Source organism: Clarias gariepinus, chromosome 5, assembly GCF_024256425.1.
Source record: "Clarias gariepinus isolate MV-2021 ecotype Netherlands chromosome 5, CGAR_prim_01v2, whole genome shotgun sequence".
In the NCBI taxonomy this organism is placed as follows: Eukaryota; Metazoa; Chordata; class Actinopteri; order Siluriformes; family Clariidae; genus Clarias; species Clarias gariepinus.
This window is the reverse complement of record NC_071104.1, coordinates 38977147-39004498: the sequence shown is the minus strand read 5'-3', so window position 1 is coordinate 39004498 and position 27352 is coordinate 38977147. Positions and strand designations below refer to the sequence as shown.

The 27352-nt window shown below is 37.8% G+C and overlaps 1 protein-coding gene across 1 annotated transcript; it reads left to right on the top strand.

Annotated features, from left to right (window-relative positions):
* Window positions 1-428: 428 nt before the first annotated feature.
* On the top strand, window positions 429-25167 carry si:dkeyp-118h9.7 (sacsin). The gene is made up of 8 exons (XM_053497315.1): window positions 429-523; window positions 1013-1070; window positions 2162-2249; window positions 6152-6263; window positions 10393-10539; window positions 11893-13342; window positions 13423-13511; window positions 13912-25167. Exons 2-8 carry the CDS (start codon window positions 1033-1035, stop codon window positions 24852-24854), a joined length of 12867 nt encoding a protein of 4288 aa, XP_053353290.1. The 5' UTR covers window positions 429-523; window positions 1013-1032; the 3' UTR covers window positions 24855-25167.
* The last annotated feature ends 2185 nt before the right edge of the window (window positions 25168-27352 follow it).

Here is a 27352-nt window from a genome sequence, read left to right as displayed (position 1 = left end):
AATGATTGTTTTTGGACATGTTCTGTAATTAAATTACTTAAATAAGTTTCATTTTTATATTTATATTTTTTTATGTATGAACATGTAAACCGTGTAAAGTTTCAGAGATGATTCTATTCCGTTTCGCGCGTTAAAACAACACAGGTCTGTTATCAGGTTATTGTCGGAGGGATCAGTGAAACGAAAGTGCGCGCGGGATTCCAGTCAGGAAATAAAGACTCGCGCCTTCAGAAACGTCACAGTATAAACGCGCGCGCGCGCGCGCTGTGCGTCCGAGCGGCTTCCTGAGGAATCGGTTCAGTTCTAGTGAGTCACATTCACCGGGGTTCAGTAAGAACACGACCCGGCTTGAGTTTCGATTCCGTCTAACAGAGAGGGAAGAGGATTTATACTGAGGAAAGTGAAACTGTGTGTGTGTATAAATATGAGTGAAGCTCAGAGAGAGGCATCTCACACCTCAGCACTGCAGACATGACCTTCTCTCTCTCTCCACCAACTCCATCAGCACTGTGAGGAGAAGGAGGTAAGGCTCAGCTCACTCACCTGCAATCATTTATCCATTTAAATCTCTTCCTTTACTTTGTCTCTGTTTATAAGCCGTAGTTATATATATATATATATATATATATATATATATATACACTACCGTTCAAAAGTTTTAGAACACTTTCTAACTCCATGATGGTTCCTGATTTTTATTTCTTTCTACATTGTAACGGAATGCCGAAGGCATCCAAAAAATGCATTAATCTCCTTTGAACAGTTAATGGTGAGATGTTTCTGCTACTTCTGCTCTGTAAAGACTTCATAACGCCTCTAATCTGAGGTGCTGATTATAACCCCATAATCAGGTTTATATCCTTTATATTTATTTATAACTATTAATATTCATAATTGTGTATCTTTATTAGCACATAGGAGTCTTTTCCAATAACAGCACAGCGTGTTTGCATAATGAGTTAATCTGTGTAAATAAAGAATTAATTATGTGTTATGTGTTTTATGTTCACAGGAGCACATGAAGCTGCAGCAATGAGTTTACCACCAACAAACAAGAAGAAAATAAAAAAGTGAGTTATTTAAGATATGTCACATGTCTGGACAGTCACATTGTACTGATGTTGGTTCATGTTAAAAACAGAGGAAACAAGGAACAAGGCATGTTCCTTATTAAAACCCATTCAGAAATAGTTTACATTCCTTAAAGTTAGAACACAAACTTGTTCTAACCTGTTGTGTGTATTTATAGCTTGCTACTAGTTATAGTTTGATACTACTGAGGGTGGTTTCACATAGAAACCATAAAGATCGTATAAAATGCTGTTCTACCACTTTGGTTTTCCTGTTTCCTTGTTTAATCTGGTTAAAATTTATAGACATTTTTACGCGTATGACTATTCAGTCATCAGTAAGGTGCCATGCAAGAGGACTAAAAAACAGAATGGTCTTAGTTGGCATAATAAAAGTTAAGGAGTGTTGAGTTATAAATTCGACTCTTGTATAGAGTAGCATGCAAGAAAACATTCCATCTTAAAACTTGCTGGTAGGCTTTCAGCAACAAAAATTATACAGTACCTTCGTTAGCTAACATTAAATAATATAATAAGAAATGCAGCAAAATATTTACCAGCATTCAATTTTGGAACCAGCTAACAGATATTTAATCTGCTCTCTCCACCACTATACTCCCCTATTATACAAGGGAACACCCTATATGGTATAAAAAATTTTTTTACTACTGTATTCATCCAAATGTCATATTTCAATTTATAAACAATACATTATTGTTATTTTAATAGTGTAAGTTGCATTATACCATTAACTGTAATGTAAATAGATAGATGTTACAGACTCAACCCCAACTATTATTGGACCCTTAATTTAAATGCGCCACACCTTTTTTTTAACATTCTGCTAATAGGACACAGTAAGTTTAATCACTGCTAATTAAACTCATGTTAATAAAACTTTTATTAACAGTAAATTAGCATGTCCAAATCTCCAAATTCTGTAAATTGTATTAAAGATGTGTTGAAAAAGCTGCATTTGAAGTCAGAGATAGTCATTGCATGTATGGGATTTAAACTACACTTTTAGTTTGATAATTTCATACTGATGTGTGTGTGTGCAACAAAACTATTTTAAATTCTCTTCTATAAAGAAACGCTTTTGGAGCTACAGCGCCACCATTTATCGACTACCTGAAGGAGATTCTCAGACGCTACCCTGATGGAGGACAGATACTGAAGGTGAGAATGTGAACTTTGTGCACATCACAGAAAAAGCTGATAGTTTATTCAGGTTTTTAAGGTCAAACAAAGTGTCTGGTGTACCCCTTTTAAATAGTAATATCTTTTAATATTCTTTATTAATAATGTCCTTTCTTCACAATAACTTAAAAATAAGTAAAAGTTCTACTTTATAATAAATAACTACATGAAATTCTCTTATAATCCTCTATTGTCTTATATACATTCAACTCAAACATCTTCCATAATTACTTTAAATTCCTGTTTTAATATCATTTGATTAATTATACTTTACAATTCCCACATTATATTAATTTAATTTCTTTATAATATATTTCTACCCCATTTATATTGAGTGACATCACACTCGGTGACATCACGTTCCGTAACATCATGGTGTGATGCTTTTTCCCCCCAGCATTTATAGTCTATTCTACACACGTACAAATCACAAATGTTAACACTCAATGTAAGCATGTCATGGGCTCAACTCAACAGGACGTCAGTTATTTTGGGTCGTTTGGAAAAACGCAGCTTGTGGACTTGGATAGGGAATTTATACAATCGCCACCAAACCGGGTTTATGCGATCTAAAGACACTGAGGATGCAAAATCGTAAAGGGCTTTTTGATACCTCAGACAGGTAGGCCATGACGATGCCTTAAACTTATGCTGAAAAATGATTAATAACTTTCTGTGGCATTATATTGAGTGACATGTTCAGTGACATCACGTTCATTGACATTGAGGAACATCACAGTGTGATGCTTTTTTTCCAGCATCTGCAGCCTATTGTACACATTTACACATCACAAATGTTAACATACAAACACACACACACACACACACACACACACACAGATACACTGATACATCACACACCTCTGTCTCTCTCTCACACACACTTACCCCCTCATGTCAATTTTATGGCCATAGGGACAAAAGATCTTTTGTGGCGCTCTGTAGAACACTTGGTGGTAATCAGTCTCTGGCTAAATTTGCTCTTCTGGTCAGAGAGAACACCGAATAGTGGGTGGGAAGGATTGTTCATGATGGATCGTGTTTTGGACAGAATTCTCTTTTTCGCTACTGCCTCAAAAGTGTCGAGCTCTATTCCTAGCACCGATCCATCCTTTTTAATTACTTTGTCCAGTCTATTTCTGTCTGACACTTTGATGTTGCAGCCCCAACAGACCACAGCATAAAAAATGACACTTGCCACAACAATCTCATAAAACATCCGAAGGATGGTATTGCAGATGTTAAAGGACCTGAGCCTTCTTAGACAATACAACCGGCTCTGTCCTTTCTTGTAGATAGCTGTTGTGCCATGTGACCAGTCAAGTTTATTGTCCAGATGAACTCCCAGATAATTGTATTCTGAGACCATGTCCACTTTCTCCCTTTGGATAGATATAGGAGTCACAGGGGTTTTTCTTCTCATGAACTCTACCACCAAATCCTTTGTTTTCCCAATGTTGAGTTGTACAGTAGGTGATTACGCTCACACCAGAAAACGAAGTCGTCCACCACAGACAGATACCCAGAAATGTTTCTATCCTTTATACACCTGACAACTACAGAGTCGTCAGAAAACCTCTGCAGATGGCATGACTGAGTTATATCTGAAGTCAGATGTATAGAGGGGGAAAAGAAAAGGAGACAGTATGGTCCCTTGAGGAGCCCCAGTGCTGCAGATCACATTCTCGGACACATAGTTATGTAGTCGAACATACTGAGGACGGCAGGCCAGATAGTCCATGATCCAGGTAACCAAGGAAGTGTCTATGTGCATATTCTTTACTTTCTCCCCCAAAACTGCTGTTTGAATGGTGTTGAAGGCACTTGAGAAGTCAAAGAACATTATTCTTACACAGGTCCCAGGTTTGTCGAGGAGGGAGTAGGTTTAATAGAGCAGGGATATTATGGCATCCTCTACTCCCAGGAAAGGCTGGAAGGCAAACTGAAGATGGTCCAGAGAGGACTTCACCAGGGGACGAAGTGTATTCAGAATCTCCAACAACTTCATGATATGCGATGTCAGCGCGACAGGCCTGTAGTCATTCTGGACACAGGGACGAGGTATTTTGGGGACTGGCACGATGCATGAGGTTTTCCACAATGCAGGGACTTTCTGTGGGGACAGATTCAGGCTAAATAGGTACTGGAGGACACCACAGAGTTGGGGAGCTCATGATTTCAGGACTCTTGGGTTGATTTTATCTGGTTCTGTACATTTGTGGGGCTGAGCTTGCACAGACCACGTTTTTCCTGATCCTCTGAGATGTTGATTGAGGGGATGGCATGTGTAGTGGCTGTTTTCAGGAGATAGTGGATTAAAGCTATAAAAGAAATTGTTTAGATTGTTTGCACATTTTACATTCCCCTCAATAGCCTGGCCACCTGTCTTATAGCCAGTAATCCTCCTCATGCCCCTCCACACCTCTCTCATGTTGTTTTGTTTCAGCCTTTGTTCCAGTTTTTTTCCTGTCGGACTCTTTCTCGTCCCTGATTTTGCCAGCTAGCGTTCTTTGAGCCTTCTTCGCTGCTTCCTTATCACCAGACCTAAAAGCCCCTTTTTTCTCATTCAAACCAGCTTTAATGTCTTTGGTGACCCAGGGTTTGTTGTTGAGAAAACAGCAAATATTTCTCATTGTTACACAGGTGTCAACACAGAAGTTATTGTACTCTGTGATGCAGTCATTCCATCAATGTCCTCACAATGTGGTTCACAGAGGACCTCCCAGTCTTTAGCCTCAAAACAATCCTGTAATATAGCAGTGGCTCCTTCTGACCACCTTCTCATATTCCTCACTGTAGCAGGCTGTCTCTGAACCAGGGGTTTGTATATTGGCTGGAGGTGGACTAGGTTGTGATCCGACCTCCCCAGGGGGCATAGTGCTGCCGCACTGTAATCACCTTTAACATTAGCATACAGCAGGTCTAGTGTCCTACCCCGCCCCCAGGTGTGGTTGAAATTGCCGGAGCTCAGGAGAAAAGCATCGGGGGGTCGAGTCTGGATTTTGGCGTTTACCGAATGAATGACGTCACACGCGGCACATAATATAAAATTTCTCGGGAAATAATATGGGCGAAAGTATAAATAAAGTCCGACAGCCAGCAGTTCAATATCGGGACTACAAACACGCTCCTTAACCATCACATAACCGGAGTTACACCACATGTTTTTGATGTAAACAGCCAGCCCCCCTCCTTTCTTTTTACCGGTCTCTCTCCTCGTCACTCCGTATAGTGGTGAAGCCGTCCAGTGTCAGGCACATCACTATGTAACCAAATCTCTGTAAAACACATCAGACTGCACTCGCGGAAGATGTTTCCAGTTTTAACTAAGGCGTTCATCTCATCCATCTTATTGTCCAGAGATCTTACGTTGCCCATGATATGAGACGGAGATATGGCTTGTACTTTCTCATCCTTTCTTTATACTCCGCTCATCTCTCTTCATCTTTGCCTCCTCCGCGCTGCTTTCTTCTACCTCTGCATCCTTTCAACGTCCTCCTCTGTATCTCATCCGGAATATTTGGAGTCCTAAACAGAATCAGATCTCTAATGCTGGCCGGCTTCAGTGCGATCAGCTGTTGACCCTGGTGTAAACGAAGGAACCGCCTCCTTATTACGTGGAGCACCGAAAACAGAACACTTTAGAAACACATAATTTCCAGAATTCTGCATTTTATACTACTCGATAATTACTTTATAATACATCATGATGCTTTCTTAATTGCTTTATAACTATGCTGCATAATTACTTCAGGATAATTTATACTTTTTTTATACATTCCATTCTCCTTTATAACTGCTCAGAACACCTTTTAGAATAAAAACATATGTAATGTCCTATATATAAATAAACAGACCAGAGTCTCTGTGTTGTTTTGTAGGAGTTGATACAGAATGCAGACGATGCCAGAGCGTCAAAAACCGTATTCATCCACGACGAGAGACGATACGGTACTGACAGCATATGGAGCCCTGCTTTAGGGAAGTATCAAGGTATTTCTAATCCTTTCTAATTTCTTCAGTTTTTTTAGCTTATACACTATTTGGTCAGTTGTTCGTGTGAAGCCTGCGACTATTAGTTCTTCTCTTATTACCTCATACATTTTTTTTTTCTTAAAGCACTTTCCAATTTCTGCTGAATCTCGGCGAATGTCCAAAATGGCGAAAAAACGCTTTTGTTTCGTCCACGCTCCACAATAACGGACTTTGGGTCTCCGCAATTTTTTTGATGCTCCCTATAACTCCGCCCACCGCTCGTGACATTACGGGTTCTCGCAACTAGACCAGCAGAGTTTAGGGGCCGGTTTGGTGCTTATTTTCGGTGCTTAAAATTTGTACTCTAGTACAAGTACTGTTACTTCAGGAAAATTTTACTGAAGTACAAGTAAAGTTACCCTTATAAAAATCTACTCAAGTAAAAGTAAAAAAAGGAGCTAATTAAAAATTTACTCAGAGTAAAAGTTACCAAGTTACTTTTTTAACAGCGGTAGTAGGTTGTGAGATGCTAGTGTAGTTCAAAAAAGACAAGCAGATATAAATCTCTAGTTGTATTCAATTTGCATAATAAAGCTGTTGCCTTTCTTGTGCTTGAAATCCAAGTGGTCGCTTAAGTATGATGTTACGCTCTGTGGCGGGTAGCCGAGGGGAAAAAGAGTTTAGAGCCAAGGATAACGTTCAGCACAAAACCTTTATTGTCTTTTTTTCAGCGTCACAAAATTATAATACAAAGCATAATGTACACGTAAAGAAAAGAGTAAAAGAATAGAGCGTTTCGGGGGTGAAAAGCACACCTGAGCTCCTACTTCCTTCTCTCCTTCTCACACACACCACACACACCTTCGCAGTGCACACACTGGGGGAGAAGCGGCAACTCTTAAAAGAGCAACATACATACATACATACATACATACACACACACACAAACACACACACACACACACACATACATACATATATAGTAGTGGCCGTTACAATTGCCTGGGGTTTGCTTCACAAGAATTTGATGGCAATTCGCTTTCAATCAGATGGCAATCAATCAATCAGTGCAGTGGTTTCCAGGGTGCAATTTTTTCCCTTTCCTGTTGCATTATTTTTTATTATTTTTCATTTTCATTCATTTATTTTTTACTCAGTAGTGAATATGATTTCAAATGTAGCAAAGTACAATACTTTAAACAAAACATACTTAAGTAAAAGTAAAATTACAGATTTTAAAAACTACTTTAAAAAGTACACAAAAAAACTACTCAATTACAGTAATGCGAGTAAATGTAATTCGTTACTTTCCACCTCTGGTTGACACACACAAGAAATTTGATTCTGGCAGTTGGTTACACTCAAAGTATAGACATATTTAACAACACATTACAGTACATACTGTACACACTGTACACAATAAGTATACAACATTTAAAACCACAAAAATATACAGAGTATGAAACAATCACAATGTACAAAAAGTGAGTATGTTTGACTGTTGGTATGATATTCTTTTTATGAAATTCTGTGATCTTTGAAGTCTTTGGTTCTTTTTTGGTCAGTAGTGGATTTCGTCTTGGAACACAACTGTGGATGCTATTTTTGTCCCGAGACTCGTTCTTATTAATGAATCAGGAACACTGATCTTAACTGACCCAAGTGAGTCCTGCAGTTCTCTAGAAGTTTTGGGCTATTTAATGAGCTCTTGAATGAGTCGTCTTTGCGCTGTTGAAGTCATTTTGGAAGGCCGGGCCACTTTTCGCGTTGGTTCAGCACTGTTCCAGGTTTTCTCCATCTGTGGATAATGGCTCTCACCATGATTTCCCGGTGTTTCAAAGCCTTTGAAATTGCCTTGCAATTCTCCCCAGACTGATACATGTCAATTACTTTGTTTCTTTTGTTTGTTTTGGGTTGCATTTGGAGATCTTGTAGCATGCTTCACTTTGTTAGACAGGTTCTATTTAAGTGATTTATTGATTCAACAATCTAGAAGTAATCAGGCCAGGATGTGGCAAGAGAAATTTAACTTAGCTTCTTAAATATTTTAATCACTACAGTTTATTTATGATGTAGGGTTGAATATTTTTATTCCTAATAAATGAAATCATTATTTAAAACTGCATTTTGTTTTTACTCGGATTATTTGTGTATAATATACAGTGGTGTGAAAAACTATTTGCCCCCTTCCTGATTTCTTATTCTTTTGCATGTTTGTCACACTTAAATGTTTCTGATCATCAAACACATTTAACTATTAGTCAAAGATAACACAAGTAAACACAAAATGCAGTTTTTAAATGATGGTTTTTATTATTTAGGGAGAAAAAAAATCCAAACTTACATGGCCCTGTGTGAAAAAGTAATTGCCCCCTGAACCTAATAACTGGTTGGGCCACCCTTAGCAGCAATAACTGCAATCAAGCGTTTGTGATAACTTGCAACGAGTCTTTTACAGAGCTCTGGAGGAATTTTGGCCCACTCATCTTTGCAGAATTGTTGTAATTCAGCTTTATTTGAGGGTTTTCTAGCATGAACCGCCTTTTTAAGGTCATGCCACAACATCTCAATAGGATTCAGGTCAGGACTTTGACTGGGCCACTCCAAAGTCTTCATTTTGTTTTTCTTCAGCCATTCAGAGGTGGATTTGCTGGTGTGTTTTGGGTCATTGTCCTGCTGCAGCACCCAAGATCGCTTCAGCTTGAGTTGACGAACAGATGGCCGGACATTCTCCTTCAGGATTTTTTGGTAGACAGTAGAATTCATGGTTCCATCTATCACAGCAAGCCATCCAGGTCCTGAAGCAGCAAAACAACCCCAGACCATCACACTACCACCCCCATATTTTACTGTTGGTATGGTGTTCTTTTTCTGAAATGCTGTGTTACTTTTACGCCAGATGTAACGGGACACGCACCTTCCAAAAAGTTCAACTTTTGTCTCGTCGGTCCACAAGGTATTTTCCCAAAAGTCTTGGCAATCATTGAGATGTTTTTTAGCAAAATTGAGACGAGCCTTAATGTTCTTTTTGCTTAAGTGGTTTGCGCCTTGGAAATCTGCCATGCAGGCCGTTTTTGCCCAGTCTCTTTCTTTTGGTGGAGTCGTGAACACTGACCTTAATTGAGGCAAGTGAGGCCTGCAGTTCTTTAGATGTTGTCCTGGGGTCTTTTGTGGCCTCTCGGATGAGTTGTCTCTGCGCTCTTGGGGTAATTTTGGTCGGCCGGCCACTCCTGGGAAGGTTCACCACTGTTCCATGTTTTTGCCATTTGTGGATAATGGCTCTCACTGTGGTTCGCTGGAGTCCCAAGGCTTTGGAAATGGCTTTATAACCTTTACCAGCCTGATAGATCTCAATTACTTTTGTTCTCATTTTTTTCTGAATTTCATTGGATCTTGGCATAATGTCTAGCTTTTGAGGTGCTTTTGGTCTACTTCTCTGTGTCAGGTAGCTCCTATTTAAGTGATTTTTTGATTGAAACAGGTGTGGCAGTAATCAGGCCTGGGGGTGACTACAGAAATTGAACTTTTAACTGTGATAAACCACAGTTAAGTTATTTTTTAACAAGGGGGGCAATTACTTTTTCACACGGGGCCATGTAAATTTGGAGTTTTTTTTCTCCCTTAATAACATAATCTTCATTTAAAAACTGCATTTTGTGTTTACTTGTGTTATCTTTGACTAATAGTTAACGGTTTTTGATGAGCAGAAACATTTAAGTGTGACAAACATGCAAAAGAATAAGAAATCAGGAAGGGGGCAAATAGTTTTTCACACCACTGTACAATTTTTAATGATCTGACTCATTTGAGTGTAACAATTATGCAAATTTTTTTGAAAAAATAAAAATCACAGCACCGTATGTAAATTATTGTATTTGCATTTAGTTGCTTTTCGTTTCATTGATATTTGATAATTTTCCAAGAGTTTCTAAAAGCTTTCTTTAAATTAACAGTTGCTAAATGACTAAGACTGTGTTGAAAGTAATTTTCCTGACTGTCCTGAAATTACTAAGCTAATATCTAGGCCACAGCCACATTAAAGAATGGTAATGCAGCTTCTAAGTGCAAATTTAGTTGATAAGTGCATTTAAACTGACCATTCCAACCAGTTCTGATCGAGTTTAAAACTACTTTCCTATTCTGGTAGGGCCAGCTCTCTACGCATTTAATGATGCAGAATTCACTGAAGAAGACTGGAAAGGAATTCAACGAGCAGGACGAAGCATCAAGCATGACGATCCAACCAAAGTGGGAAGATTCGGGATTGGCTTCAATTCAGTTTACCATGTTACAGGTGAGAACATTGATTTGGCATGTTTCTAAAACAATAACTAATCATCTCTACTAAGTTTCTGTTTTTTTAAAGAAATTACATAAACCAAAATTAAGTGATATGATCAGAATTGAAAAAATTCAAATTTGCCATGATTCACTTTAAAAAGGTTTGTCTGAGTTATCCAATTTTGAAACGTAGCTATGATTTGTCCCAGACTTATTGTACATTGGTTTAATTTGAAATGATTTTATTTTATGATCCTGTAAATAGATTAGAGTTGTAAAAATTGTTCCCCTTGAAAATGATTCGCACACACAACTTTGGTCTAATCCAAACTTCCATCTTTCAAGTTTTTAATAATGAAACTTCTTATTGCCTGTGCTAAATGTGCTGTTATCTCATAGCTCGGGAACGGCACTGCATTAATGGGAAGCCATTGGGGTTAAACTTGGCCACATGATTAATTTTCGCAAAAAATATAGTACAATTTCTAGATTAATTACATGCATTAACGCATAAATATTGACAGTCCTAAAAAAATACACATTTAGTTGCAACTGGGTTTCAAATTTCTTATGGTTTCAAATCTTTTTGCAGTGTATATTTTTAGTGTTTGGCTAACTGAAGGCTAAAGAAGTGTCCTAAGCATTCTTAAGGTACAGTAGGCTAGACTAACCTAGGTATGTTAGCTGTAAGGTATCAAATGTCTTTATTAATTAGATAATCTTCAACATTGACCGTTTTTACTGTAATTTAAGACTCTAGACAGTTATGCTAAAAATATCCATGAATATTCAGCCTGTCAATTTTTTTTTAATTCTTATAATTTATTTTATTACTTAGGTTGTTTAATATTAAAATTACTTAAGACACTATAGACTAAAGAGGAAAATGGGTGATGGTGGCTGAAGAAACCAGTAAATGGCTGCAGCAATTATATAGGAACTAGGCAAAACATCAAAAAGGCTTCAAATTTGTACTAGATATGATCTTTTAGTGGTTAGGACTGTCACCTCACACCACCAGGTTTGAGAGATTGTCTTGTCTCTGGTTTTGTGTCCAGGTGCTTGGTAGGTTTCCTCCAGGTGCTCCACTTTCTTTTCACAGTCTAAAAAATGTACAGTAGTGTGCATTTGACTGTGTGTGAGAGTGTGCTTGTGCTCTCCATTGGGTTGGCACTGCATCCAGGGTGCACCTGTGCTCTCCATTGGGTTGGCACTGCATCCAGGGTGTACCCTGCCTTTTGCCATACATTCGCTGGGATAGGCTCCAGGCCTACTATGACCCCAAATAAGTGGTATAGAGAATGAGCGAATAAATAAAAGTTAGGAAGCCAGCAAATGTTTATTGGTTCCATTTCTTTACTTACAGATTTGCCATGTGTATTTAGTTCCAAACATCTTGCAATTTTTGACCCTCAAAAGCTGATGTTTGATGATGAACAAGAGGGCTACCGCTGGTCCCTGGATGATGAAGAGGACAGAAATAATCTTTTGGAATATGCAGATCAATTTAAACCGTTTCAGGATATTGTCAACCTACTCTGTGATGGAAATTGTGCATGGGAAAAGGTCATCAATGAGTGTTATTTCAAAGGAACACTTTTTCGGTTTCCCCTGCGTCAAGAGGCCTCAGAGATTTCTGCTAATTTATATGACTCCAGGAAAGCTACTCAGCTTTTTGACAGCTTCATTCCAGATGCAGACATTAGTGTTCTGTTCCTGAGATCAGTCACCTCCATTTCTTTGCTGCATATTGACTCAAGTGGCAGTGTCACCATTAGGATGAAAGTTTCTTCATCATCTCCACCCAGCACTTTTCTGGATTTTCAGGAAACTGAGGATGTCAGACAAAACTGTGTTCAAGGCAAGACAAGCTTTAAAACAGTGACATGTGGTTCATCAAGTCAGGAAAATACAACCAGCAAATGGCTTGTCACAGCTTGTCAGTTAATGGAAGGACGTGTACCTAAGATTGACACACTTGCTGGCAATCTAAGTTTTTACCCTCAGGTCGATGTAGCATTTCAGTGTGATGAAGGCAGAGCATGTGATGGTGGACGACTGAGCTGCTTTCTGCCTCTTCCAAACAATGAAACAAACAGGACAGGACTCCCTGTTCATATTAATGCATGCTTTGGTCTGACAGACAACCGAAGGTACATCAAGTGGCAGGAAGAGGATCAAAGGAATGATGAATCTGCAGAATGGAATGAGCTGCTAATTAAGGAGGTTCTTCCTTATGTTTATCTCAAGATAATCCAAGATGCTATTCAACTATCAAAAAAGTCAATGCTTCCTGTAGGCTCTGTGTACAATCTTTGGCCTGATCTGAGACAGACGGAACACAGGCCACAATGGCATAAAGTAACAGAAGACTTTTTTCAAAGACTATTTAAAACTCAAGAAATCTTTTCCCTAGCTAAAAATGAGAAAAAATGGGTGACGGCTTCAGATGCTGTTTTTCCAATTAATGATACTGACACTGATATAATGTTTGCAGTTGTCCAGTTATTGATCGAGGAAGGGGAAAACCTTGTTACTGCTCCTGAACATGTTCTGCTCAGCATAAATAAAACCTTCCCGAACCCTGACACTCTAAAATGGGTGACACCAAGTTTTGTGAGATCCGTGCTCCACAGAAGTGAGATTAACTCCATCAATAGGGATGAAAAACTGTCCATCTTGGAGTATGTGCTCAGTGATGGGAAGTATGAAGAACTAAAAGGTCTACAGCTTTTGCCACTCAGTGATGGAAGTTTCAGGTCATTCTCAAACCAGGAGGAGGACACTGCTTTAATTGACAATGAGAACTTTTCACGGTAAGCTCTGTTTCATGACTCTTGTGAATATTTATGGTTTGTGTATTGTTAAAGTAATATATAAACTCTGCTGTGTCTAGAGTGTTGCTGCCATTTTGCAAAGACAAATTTTTGCCTCATGACCTGAGCAACACCACAGCCAAACATCTAAGGGAAATGGCCATGACGAGTAAGTAAATCATCATGTATTCTGTATTACTGTATAAAATTATTTTTGAGGATCTTGGTCATTTTACAGATTTTTTTAATGGCAATTCAACATTCCTTACCAACAAAACTAAACTGTTTCCATGTTGATGGTTTTTGCTACATTCTGAATTTTGTCGCATATTCAAATAAATTTTTATCGTTATTTTAACATTATTCTAATAAGAGCATTCACTTATTGCTATAATTCCTAAAGTACAGTCACCATAAATGCAATTATAAGTAAGTATATTAAAACAAGACTAATACTCCCTTAAAATTAAATGTTAGCCTTAAGTATTTTAAAGAATGGCTTAAGGATTTGTGAAAATCCAAGTATATTGTTATATTAACAATTGTTTACATGCTCTGTTTAATTCTAGATTCAAAAATGTATCGACTTATTAATTTAGATGCAAACAATGTCGCTGCATTTGCCAAAAAACACATACCCAGAGACTGGAAAGAGACTACAAGTCATGTGAAGTGGAACTCTCTAAAAGATGATCATCCACCAAAGACATGGCTGAAAGAATTCTGGAAGTTTTTGAACACTTACTGGACAGATCTACGGGAATTTATTGGCATGCCTTTAATACCACTGGAACCTCTTCAACAAGTAGGCAGTACTGTAATGTTAGCAAGATTGGAGGAGAAATCCACATTGATTTTCCAGTGCAGCAGAGAGTCCATCCTGCCAGATCAAATTCAAAAAGTGGTGAAGGCAGTTGGTGGTTCTGTAATTAAAAAAGATGAGTGTCTGAAACATCACGACATTGGAAGTTATGTCCTAATGCCATCCTCAAGAAACTTCCTGCAAATTCTTTTAAATGTGGACAAGGACAAGGTCATCAGTGGCATTGCCTCTGCTTCAATTCATGAAAAAGAAGAGTTTAAAAACTATCTGTCTTCTTTGGACTGTATCTCGGATATGGAGCATTGTTTTTTGTCAGCTCTGCCCATTTTCAGGTTGATGTCTGAAACATATGTTGCCATTGAATCAAAACAAGCAGTTATTTTAAAGTCCAATCCAACTATTCCAAAGGACTTACCTGTGCCTGACACCATAGTTCAGTGTGCTAATGAAGCTGACCGTAGGCTTTTGATTCTTCTTGAGGTTGATCTTCTGGATGCTGCACAGTTAGCCAGTTACTTGGTAGACTGCATTGATAACATGCATTTCACTAAAGAGGATGAACAAAAAACAATGACTTGGATATTAAATCATGGACATCTGCTGTTTTCTCAAAGTGAGGAATTGCTCAGGAAAACCAAGAATCTAAGTTTCATTCTAACAGACCAGGGTGAACGCAAAAGACCATCAAGTGTTTTCGATCCCACAAACAAAACCTTTGTTGACCTTTTTGAGGAGGACTTCTTCCCACTAAAGATTTACAGGTCATCAGAGATGCTACAAAGCTTGAAACAACTTGGTCTACAGACTAAAGAAGATGAATTATCCCCAGCACATGTACTCCATGTTGCTTCACAAATTCAAAAGCTCCAAATTCACTCACGAAACAGGGCTTTTAAAAAGGCTGACGTTCTTGTAAGGGTATTGAATGGAAGTGACTTGCTCTCAAAATTCTCAGAGGGGGACAGACTAAAGCTTCTTCAGTTGCAGTGGGTTCCTTGTGAAAATTTTAATTCAATAAAAAGTAAAAACAGCCAGAAGAGGGGCTTCTACAAGCCAATTGAAATAAGAGCTTCAAAATATTCTGCAATTGTAGGGCATGTCATGCCAATTGCGTCAGACCTAAATGAGAGTCTCTGTCAAAAACTTGACCTTTATAGTTCTCCTCCAGCTGAAAAGGTTTTAGAGAATCTGTATGTACTGGCATCATTAGCTCCAACCATGATCAGTCCAGATTCAGATTATGAGTTCAAAAACAAGCTACACAGCACATATCAATTCATGCAAGAAAACATTGAACAGTTCAGAAAGGAGATGAACAATAAATGCATTCCTTGGCTCTGGAGCCAGACTGAGTTTGTGTCACCTCGAGAAGTAGTTCTCACGTATCCAGCTGAACTAGATCTTAGCCTTTACATAAAGAAAGTGCCAGATGAATTTCTACAATATGACGTCCTGCTAAGAAAATGTGGTGTAAAGGAAACACTTTCTGATGAAGAAATCGAAGCCATACTCAGTGACATTAAAGAAAACATTGATGACAGGACTCCACCTTATGGGGACACCACTGAACTTAAAGTGTCAATAGCCATCCTTGACTGGATGCGAAAAAATGAAAAGTTTTTGAAGGACAGTACACCTGTACCAGTCATGGCACAAAACCAAAAGTTCACCTTACAGCCTTTGAAAAATACAGTTTTTTGTGATATCAGTGATGAAGGGTTAGATGACCTGAGACAAGATAAAGAGGAGTTCTATGTCATCCATGAGGAGGTGCTATCTGTCACTGCAAAATGGCTTAAGATTCCTTTCCTAAGTACCCGTATTTTGAAACCCCAGTTAATCGGAGGTGAGGAAGAGCATGAGGGGATTGAGCAGTGCGGTCAAACAGAGCCAATAACTCAAAGGATCAAAAACATCCTTAAAGAGTATGATGATGAACGTGACATCTTTAAAGAACTTATACAAAATGCTGAAGATGCTGGTGCAAGTACATGTGGGTTTATGCTGGACTTCAGATCACACCCTTCTGAAGGACTTATTGATGATGGTATGGCTCTATGCAATGGCCCCTGTCTGTGGGCATTTAACAATGAACTGTTCTCAGAGGAAGATTGGAAAAACATTGTTAGAGTTGGCTCTGCATCAAAAGAAAACAAATTTGAGAAAATTGGAAAGTTTGGACTAGGATTCAATGCCGTTTACCACTTAACAGATATCCCATCTATTCTTAGTGGAAGAACACTTCTGATTCTTGACCCAAATGTAACACATTTGGAAAAGCACATACATAACAAATCAAATCCTGGCATTAAACTTGACTTGTTCCAAGAGAGACTGATTAGGAGGTTTCCTGGACAGTTCAGATCTTATCAGGGGATCTTTGGTTGTGATCTGTTAAACACCAACCAGAACTATTACAGTGGAACTCTGATTAAACTACCCTTTCGCACAGCAGAGGAGGCCAACAATTCAGAAATTAGCTCCAAGGTGTATGACAAAAAGCACATAGATGCATTTCAGCAACACTTGGCAGATGGTTCTCTAACTCCACTGTTATTTCTTAAGCACATAACGTCATTGTCTCTTCAAACCCTTGAACAAGACAACAGCCCTTTGAACACTGAGACAGTTCTAAAAATCATCAAAGAGGTAATATGTTCAATTAAAATCTCAAATGAAAGTCATCTACATAACATCAGTGAAGCTTTAAAAAGTCTTGACACAAAGTGCCATGACTTTGTTGATTGTCTTGCTGCCAACATTGTCAAAATAATTTGTGAGTGTGACATGAGTACTTGTGCCAAGTACTGGCTTGTTTATTCATGTTTTGGAACAAAGGATTCATTTAGGATGTTTCAGAGAGAAACGTATGACAGGAAATTTTCCTTACCAATTGGAGGAGTTGCTGTACCTCTACAAAGAGAATCAGACAATATGTGGTCCCCGGATGAAAGAGGGATAGTTAGCCAGGCTTTTTGTTTTCTTCCTCTTCCAATTGAAACAGGCCTTCCAGTTCACATCAATGGATCTTTTGCAGTCACATCAAACAGAAAGGCTCTGTGGGAAACTGGTAAAAAAATGGAGTGGAACAAAGCATTACTCCAAGATGCAGTTACCGCTTCCTACATCACCACTCTGCTTGAACTGAAGAAAATGGCTCAAAATGGGAATCTTAAAAACTATGATTACTACACATTCTGGCCTGATACTGAAAAAGTAAACAAAGCATTTCAACCTTTGGTTAGTGCATTTTACTCTGCCATTGTACAGAGCTCAAATGTCAGATCTCTGGAACTCTTGAATAATGGGACAAATTGGTGCTCTTTTGACAATGCAAGATTTCTTCATCCAGTTATTCAAGAAAACGAGGAAGTGGGAAAACTTGCCATGGAGGTATTCCTGAAATACACAGAACCAAACTATTGTCATGTTAATTTGCCAGCCTGGGCGAGAAATAATTTAATGACTTGTGGCTTTACTGAGTTGATAGAGGAGAGAACGTTTAGCTGGTCTGACTTTTATCGAGTAGTTTTCAAGAACTTGAACGAAATGGATGCAAAAACCAGGAATGATCTCATATTGAATGCCATAGACTTAAATGATCATGAGGTTGACAAATTGCTAACAAACAATGCATGCTTTCCAACAAAGAAAGTAGGAACTCTTCAGTTCATCCACAGACTGGTGTACCCTCATGGTAAAGTAGCATGCTTGTATGGCCCAGAAGAGGGACGTTTTCTTGACGGAAATAATAATGACTACTTTACTCCAGAAAGGCTTTTTCGACTGTCAGGCTTGGGGATGTTGACTGATGAACTCACATTAGAGGAAGTTATTGAGAGAACAAAGACAATCCCCAAAGTTTGGGCTAAAGACAAAAAAAAAGCATACAAACATCTTCAGTGTCTATTTGACTCAATGAAAAAACACTGTCACATTGATTCATTGCACTGGGAAACCCTAAAGCATATATCATTTCTTCCTGCTCTGGGAACCAATCAACAAAATGAAGTGGTGACAATGCTGAAAAAGCCATCTAAAATCTATGATTCCCAGTGCTGCCACTTGGTGAACATGACAGAATTTACTGTTGATCAGTCAAATCTAGGCCTAATCTCAGATGACTCAGTTCTCATAAAATTGGGTGTGATGAAGAACCCACCAATTGAGACAGTACTCAGACAACTCAAAGAAGCACACCATCGTGTAAAATTAATTGAAAATTCCATGCTCCTTAACATTGCCAGAAGCTGTTATGACTATCTTAACAAATATTTATTGGATGATGGTGATTCCACTGCGATTATTGAACATGCACAATCAATGCCATTTGTTTTGATTGAAAATTGCTTTGTAAATACACAATCAGTGGCCATGGGTGGTGAATTTGAGGAAAAGCCATACCTCTATGTTCTTCCCACCATCCTGTCCAAATTTGAGAACCTTTGGAACTGTGTTGGCATTAAAAGAAAGTTTGCAGCAGAACAATTTGTTGCTGTGCTTAAAGAAATTAGTACTTTTTCAAGACCATTATCAAAAAGAGATCTTAATGTCTGTCTTTCCATACTTCTAAAGGGACTGTATGGAACTGAAGATGGAATGTCTAAGGACTGTCTAATACCTGACGAAAAAGGTGTGCTGACAAATGCAAGCAAACTGAAATTTAATGACACTCCTTGGATGCCAGCGGAAGCTGGAGTAAGAATTTGCCATGAACTAATACCTCGAGAGGTTGCATGCTATTTTGGTGTAGAAACAACAAAACACCATACAATAAAGATTCATTTAGTTGGTGAGTTTCCACCCTTTGTTAAGGAGTTTGGACAACAGGAGAAATTAACCATGAGGATAAAAAACATAATTGAAGCCTATCCAGCCAAAAAAGATATCCTGAAAGAACTAATTCAGAATGCTGATGATGCAGAGGCAACAGAAATCCACTTTATATGGGACAAACGAAAGCATGGAACTACAAAAACATTTGGAGAAAAGTGGGAGTTGCTTCAAGGCCCAGCACTTTGTGTGTACAACAACAAGAAATTCTCAGATGAAGACCTGATTGGTGTTCAGCAATTAGGAGAAGGAGGAAAACATGGCACTTTGGGAAGAACTGGAAAATATGGTCTTGGATTTAATTCTGTTTACCATCTGACTGACTGTCCCTCTATATTATCTGGTGATGAATATCTCTGCATATCAGATCCAAACCTGAAATATGTGGAAGCTGGAACAAAGGAGTCACCAGGCTGCAAGTATTTAATGAATGAAAAGTTTAAAAAGTCTTTTCAGGATGTTTACCAGACCTTTCTTCCAGAAAAATTTCCTCTTCATTCTGGAACCATGTTCAGACTTCCACTCAGGACAGAGGAAATGGCAGCCATATCAGAAATATCGATACGTGCAGTTAAGGATTATGACATAAATGAACTTTTCCTGGCTTTGACAACAGATCCAGAGGAATTTATTCTATTCTTAAAGCACATCACAAAAATTCACTTTCATGAAATTAACAAGGATGGAAATGAAGTCAATCATTTTTATATTGAGAAAAAAGTCACAGAGTGTACATTGAAGGAAAGGGAAGATTTTCATAATCATGTTCGCAATTGCCTCAAATCTGGGATAATAAGGCCATGCCAAGCTTTCTCTAGAGTTATGATCACATCAGGTAAAAAAAAAAGCCAATGGATTATTGCAGAGCAATTTGGATCACTTTTGCAAAATCAAGAAGAAGCTACATCCAGTGGTAAAGTACCTCAGGCAGCCCTGGCAGCTTGTTTGCACACAAAATCTATTGAAAATAAATTTCATGGAAAGGCATTTTGCTCTTTGCCATTACCAGGAAAAACTGGTCTCCCTGTCCATGTGAATGGAAACTTTGAAGTGGATCATTCTAGGCGGGATCTGTGGAAAGAAGATGCTGAGAGCTTAAAAACCAAATGGAATCAATCACTGCAATTGAAGATCATTGCACCTCTGTATGCTGAGCTCCTAAAATATATATGTACAAACCATAAAAAGGGTGAACCCAAAATGTTAACCCATCTCAAATCACATCTGGACTTTTGCTTAAGCTTCTTTCCCTGTGTCTCAAGAGATGTTAGTCAAGCTTGGCATGATATGATCAATGAAGTCTACAGAATAATCAGTCGATTAAACCTTCCAGTGATACCAACTCTTAAAAGTGTTACAGACACCTCTTCGTATCACTCTGAGAAAAAGTACACATTTAACTGGTCAAGTGTTTCAAAGCCAAACTCAACAGATTCACCTCATTTTATGGAAGACAGCCACGATAGCATTCTGCAAATTTTAGAGGGGACTGGAATGAACTTGGTACCGTTTTCATGGGAAATCAAAAAAATCATGGAGAATTTCAAGAGTGCAGGTGTGAATGTGGCTGAAGTTAGTCCTTTATCAGTGATCAATTATTTAAAGAAGAAGAGAATGAATGAGCCTTCACAAACTCCTAATGACCTACCATTACCCATCAACCAGACACTAATAAAAGATTCACGAAGTTGTTTGACACTTTTGAAATTTTGTCTAAGCAATGTTAAAGAGTCAGATAAGATGTTAATTGACCTTAATGGACTACCTCTCCTCCTCACCAATGATCAGATGTTGAGGAAGTTCAACTCTGATTCTCCAAAGCTATACTCAATATTTGCTGACATTTTTCAGGAACACAAGTCCGAATTTGCAAAATGGTCAGTTAATAGTAAACTTGCCACAATTCTGCAAAAGGGAAAATATATTGTGGAATTAACCATCCCAATAGCAGCAAAGTTCATTAGGCCAGTTCTTCAACAACATCTTCAGCACTCACAGATCAATGATGCAAATGGGCTTCATACAGCAGGAAAAGAAGCAAAAGAATGGCTTAAGAAACTGTGGTCTTATTTTGACCATGAAGTCAAAATGAAGGCTTTCCCAAATGAAGATACAAATCAGGTCTTTAATGAAATAAGGAAACACTTCTCTGGCAGTCACATTTTGCCTGTCATTTATCCAGATCAAAAAGAAACATGTTTTCTACAAAAACTTGGAAATCTACATACTATTGTTCATCCTTCACAATACACGAATCAATCAGAACACATTTCTGCCATTCTCATTAAACTGGGATCCATGACACTAGATCGCAACTTCTTCCTTCAGCTTCGTGATTTTTTGCACAACCATGTCTATCCAGAACTTTTAGATACCAAAGACAGCGGGGCGGTACTTAAGCAGTTAGATACAATACCACATTCACAGTTTGAGCTGCTTTCTGATGATGAAAGTGACGAACTTCAACGCTACCTACAATCTGGCATCAGCTACTCTAAAGATACAAACGAATATCAGAGAATGTTCAAATCATTGCCCTTGTTTCAGACAATATGTGGAAAGCGGCAAAGGATCGATTTTCACAGGGATGTACTTATTCTGAATTCTGAATTTAAAAAAATATTTTCAGGCTTGTACTCATTTGATCACAGCAACAGCATTTTTCTCAAATACAACCTTGTAAATGAAAGCCTATCAAAATGCCTGAACATTAAGATTTTAAATGACCTGGAGTACTGTGTCAATTTCATTATTCCTTTTGTAAACAAGCTTAAACAAACCACGCTTCTTGATTTAATAAGGCTGTTAGTTGAACTGAGCCAAAAAATTGACTATGAAAATTATAAAGACAGGTTTGCCTCAGCCTTGAGAAATATAAAATTTATTCCTGACATCAATGGTTGTTTTCAAGTGGTCTCATACTTCTTTGATGACACTGTAAAGCTGTATAAAGTTATGCTTCCAATGGAGAGGTTTGTTCCAAATACCTTTTGGAAGCAATTTCAAAATAGTAAACAAGCACAATCCCTCTTGAAGGACCTTGGACTAAAGCATAAAGTAACTGAAGAGGAGGTTATCAATTTTGCTTTCCAAATTGAATCAGATGCTAGGGGAAACACTGAACTGCAGCTTCTTAAAAACAGATCAGCATTGTTGCTCAGGACAGCACTTCGTTTGGGTGCAGAAAAACAATCAAAATTAATGCAAAGAATCGCAATCATAAAATTTATTTTCGCTGTTCAGATTGAGCCAAAACTGTGTGCTTATCACAAAGCACTTGCACAAGAAAGGGACGTGGTTGCCATCAAAGGATCACTTCTTGGAAGGGACCTTAATCTTCAATATCTCATATGGACTGTCATGCCAATACTGGCATCAAGGGATTTTACTACAAAAGAGTTAGATACCCTCAGGAAGGTTGGTGCCTTGGATGAACCATCATCAGAGCAGGTCATGCAGAACCTAAAAAATATCTTTAGTTCTCAATGCAGAACAGAAGAGTTGGTAGAGACAAGAGCTACAGTGTTTAAAAACTCATATGCCTACCTCCAATCTGTATGTTTTAATGAATCTTTTTTGGCAGATCTCCCTCTTGTTCTTGTTGAAAATGACAAAAATCTTCTGAAAGCTAGTCAAGTAGTCCTGACACTACCATCTGCTAATGAGTTTAGGCCATACCTTTACCCCATACAATCAAAACATGCAATGTTTGCAGACTTTTTCAAGAAGATTGGCGTTGAAGAAAAGCCTACTGTCATGCAATTATGCATTGTACTCAAGGAAATCTATACAGAGTGCTGTGATAAGACAACAATTCAACCAAACCAGCTGGTAACTGTTCAGCGTGTTGTGCAGCAGCTTTTCTGTCTGTTAAAAGAGCAGGGAAATATAATTCCTCTTCAAAAAATATCACTATACCTCCCATCAACAGATGGAAGACTCTATGAATCCAGCACATTGTTTTTTAATGACACTTTTTTTCAGGCCAACAGGCTGGAGGAATCACTAAAAACAAAGCTGAAGCTACTTGTAAAATTGAAACAGTGTCACCTTGAAGATGACCCCTATGAGCATCAAAAGCTGTTGCAGTTGCTTCCTAAACAAGTGCGTCCCAATCTGCTTTCTCGAGTCATTTCTGTAAACCTGGTTAGTGAAAATGTGGAAGATTGCGATTATGGCCAGTCATGTGAATTGAGCAGTTGGTTTCATAAACATCTTTCCTCTCATGAGTTCTATCATGGTCTTATGTGTCTAATTAGAGAACAAAGCAAGGGAACCATTTCACAGAATGAAGCTGCAGACTTGTGTGAAAGAACATTTGGTAAAATTAAAATCATCTGTTGCAAGGCTTTACACACTCAACTTTTGTTAAATCTCCAGCCACTGCAAGGTACTGAGACAGAAACTCAGGTTTATGTAAATAAGCAGCAAGATGAATGTGTTTTCTATCTAAAGCACAATGATAACATGACTCCCAAAGTGGTGAATGAGGTCAACATGTACCTTATCAAAGAAATCAACGCTCTTCTGGAAAACAGTTTAAATTCATTATGCCTACTAGTCCTTGGACAAGTTCTATTATGTGAAAACATGAAGGACGTTGAAGCAGTCCTGGAACAAAATGGAATTCGTAACACTGTAAGTGATGAATCGGGACTTGGTTCCCTTCCAAATCCTGGAAGTCCCATACCAGAGGAATGGCATGATTTCCTTGATATGGACCCCCTGAACAGTTTTGAAAAAGGAGAGTATGTTGGGTTTAGTAATGATGAATTGGAAAATGAATTTGTTTTTGCCATAGTTGTGGAGTGTCTGGATGAGCATCAAGGACAGGTCAGGCAAAATCCTTCAAGATATAGAATACAAATTGGAAACGAAAAGTTAATTGAAGTTAGTTCTCTTGATCTTTATCAGTTTAAGAGAGAAAAAAGACCATCTACAGTTGGAAATGTTACCAGCACAGATATAGACATTTTGCCTGTACTTTCGCAGGCTGAATCTTCACGTTCTATACCATCACAGGCTAAGCCTTCTCAGCCTAGACCAACCTCAAAGAAGCCCTTACCTCGGACTTTGGGGGAGGTTAAAACAGAGATTGATGAGAGTTTGGGACAGATCTGGAAGATGTCAAACGAGGACAAAACAAAGGCTATTAGACGTCTGTACTTAAGGTGGCATCCAGACAAGAACCCAGACAACACAGAGCTTGCTAATGAAGCATTTAAATATTTACAGAACAGAATTGTAGAGCTACAGCAAGGAAAGACCAAACACAAAACATCAACTGAGCCAAACACAACACATGGGCCAGACTTCAGAGACTACTATCATAGTTGGAACTTCCAGGCTGGGTGTCACAAAAAGGGACGGGAGCGATTCTATCAGAAAAATTACAGACAGCAATATAATTCTTGGTCACATTTCAAAGAAGCGCCAAGACCAAACAAAGAGGAAGCTAAGCGGTGGTACAGACAAGCCCAGTGTGATCTTCTTGCTTCTCAGAGTGACATTGAACACAATGCAAGCCCAGAGTGGTGTCTATTTAAAGTGCATCAGGCCGTGGAAAAAGCTCTAATAGCTACAGAATTCAGAAGGAATGGACAGCATCCTGGGACTGCATCTACCATTACAGGCTTGGCCCTGAAGATATCACAGTATGCTAGCTACCTTCATGATTTGCCCCATGTTGTGAATCAGCTGAGGGCACTTGGTGTTGAAGCCAAGAGAACTCAATATCCAAACTACCACCCATCTCCCCACATTCCTAACGAACAGTTCAAAATTGAAGATGCACAAAAAGCAGTGAAGATAGCAACACAGCTAATGCTGAAACTGGAATGCTATATTACTGATTAATTTAATCATGTTTTAATATATAAATATGTTTTTGGTATCCTGAGCAATTTTCTTGTACATTATTCATTATTTTTACTCACTGAATGTTGATGTAACTATGCAGACTAATACTTTTACAGAACTATTTAAAGTTTACTACTGTGATAAAACTCTTTTCATTCAGCCCTAGATAATACTTAATATGTTTAACATGGCACTATCTCTTTTAAGTTCTAGTATAACAGAAAATAGTAAAAAGCTAGAATTAAAAATGAAACGTAAAAGTCTTGTGTAGATCTTATATTGCATAAAGAATAAAAACAAATTAAAATTGCGCAAAGCTATTTTTTTGTTTATATTTCTTTGCTATACTCTTAAGACTACATCGACCTAAACTTCATATGGCCATTTCTCATTGATATTGTTGTACTTGCAGAAGACCAATGACCATACCAAACACTTTGCCGACGTACTCAGCATGTTGCATTGAGCATGTATTTCAAGTTTAATTTAAATCTGTATAATGAATACATAATGTAATACAATCACTTGAGTAAACCACCTTCACCTCCTTACAACGAATTTATGTGTGGTGGCCATAATGTTTCTAAATGTCAACATGTTTTGCAATAAATTAAAATGATTCGAGCAGGTATGGCCAAATAGTCCAAAACCTATTTTCATTCATTTCAAATAGATAAAACCCACATTCACAAAAAATGCAGCCAAAGCCTACACCCAGTGACTTTTGTAACACATACATACATACTATACAAACACTACAATATTTGCACAAAATGAAGTATATTATATACAGACATATTCATCTTTTGGTCTCAAACCCAATGTGTAGTAAACCAAAACAACAGACTAGCCATAATGTTCTAAACTGTAGATTCTAATCTATAAAATATGATTATATTATTATTGGCTGTTTCTTAATTGAGTTTTTCACCCAACTGAGAAAATAAACATTATACATTATAAAATAATTGTATGTTAAGGTAAAGTACTCAATGAAAAATTATGTTCCAATAATTTTAAACAAGATTGTATATCTGTAACAATTTTTACTCTGAGCTATGTTAAACTATCGTTTATAAATTGAGTAATTAGCTTTTTTAAATGTCTATCTAATACAGTTAGACCTTAAAACATTGACCTACCTTTCCCTTTTAAAGCCAACCAGATGCGTAATAAATATTGGAATATTGGAAGATTTTGTCAAAGTTTGCCTACTGTTTTGTTTTGGGTAAACTAACAATTAAGCTATTATGCTATTTTGCATGTGCTTTAAATGTTTTCCTAGTTAAGATGGAGACTAAATGTTGTAAGCTGAACTGGAGGAGGTTTATAGCTTTAAACGCCTTGTGAGCATGACAGCAGACAGAAATCTCTCTTTTTATTAGTCACCTGTTAGTACCTTCTGGGTCAGCTGTAAATCTACAATAGATTACTTTTTTGTTCCTGGACTTTATCTCAGAGCTACTGCAGACAGAATTATAGGGATTTGGCCACCACCACTACTGAAGAGGAAATCCAAAGAGCTCGGATTGGACTGAACAGAACTGCACCTCATGTAAATATCTGCACCACGATTTAACAATGTGGCACACGGTGAGCCTAACGATTGACTTGGGAATGAGAGTGCTTCAATAATGCCACATGGCTGGTTTGATAGTAACTATCAGAAATTTTTTTTTTATTTGTTACTGGAGGTTCACTTTGGTTAAGAAGAGTAAATGGGAGGAAATTGGAGTAAACATGGGAGGATGCGCTTAAGTATTGCAGGAGTAACTACACTGACTTGGCCTTAGTGGAGATTCAGAAACATTGCTAGACCTGCTTAAAACAGAGAACAGAGACTGTAACGAGATGCTTGTCTCTGCTTTTACTGAAGGTGAGGAATAAACATCTAGAACATTAACCAGGATTGTGTAAGATGACCTGAAATTTTCACTGCATTTCATTTTTTTCTCTTTTAACTATATACATATTTTCTGTCTCTGGACAGAAGCTGTCCTTTATGTGGACTAAGACAAAAAAATCTATTTAGAAACTTTTTTCAAGAGTTCATTCAGACCAAGAAATCATGAAATATATATGACCTTAAACTCTTAAATCTAAAAATTCCTCTTACTGAAATTTGATGCGGGCATAGATTATTGTAGATAATGTAGATGTAGATTTTTTTTATTCTTTACTTTTATGTTAAAGCATTTAACAATTTTAATTATGAATAAATGTTTGGTGTGTGGGTAAACGGTTGTTGTTCACTTATTTTGAAGAAAAAGAAAGCTTGGATAAGAAAGAAAAGTGTCTTAACATCATTCTAGAGTGACTCACATCTTTCCAGGTGCTATTTGAAAGGGAAATGAGTTACACTTTGTTAGCTTTCAGTTGATATTTGAAAGGAAAATAAGTGTGCATCTGACATTTTAATTAAATGACTGTGTAAATTTATGACTTGTAGCCTGGAAAATAAAGAGGGTTTAAGCAAAATTATATATGCCGTGTAT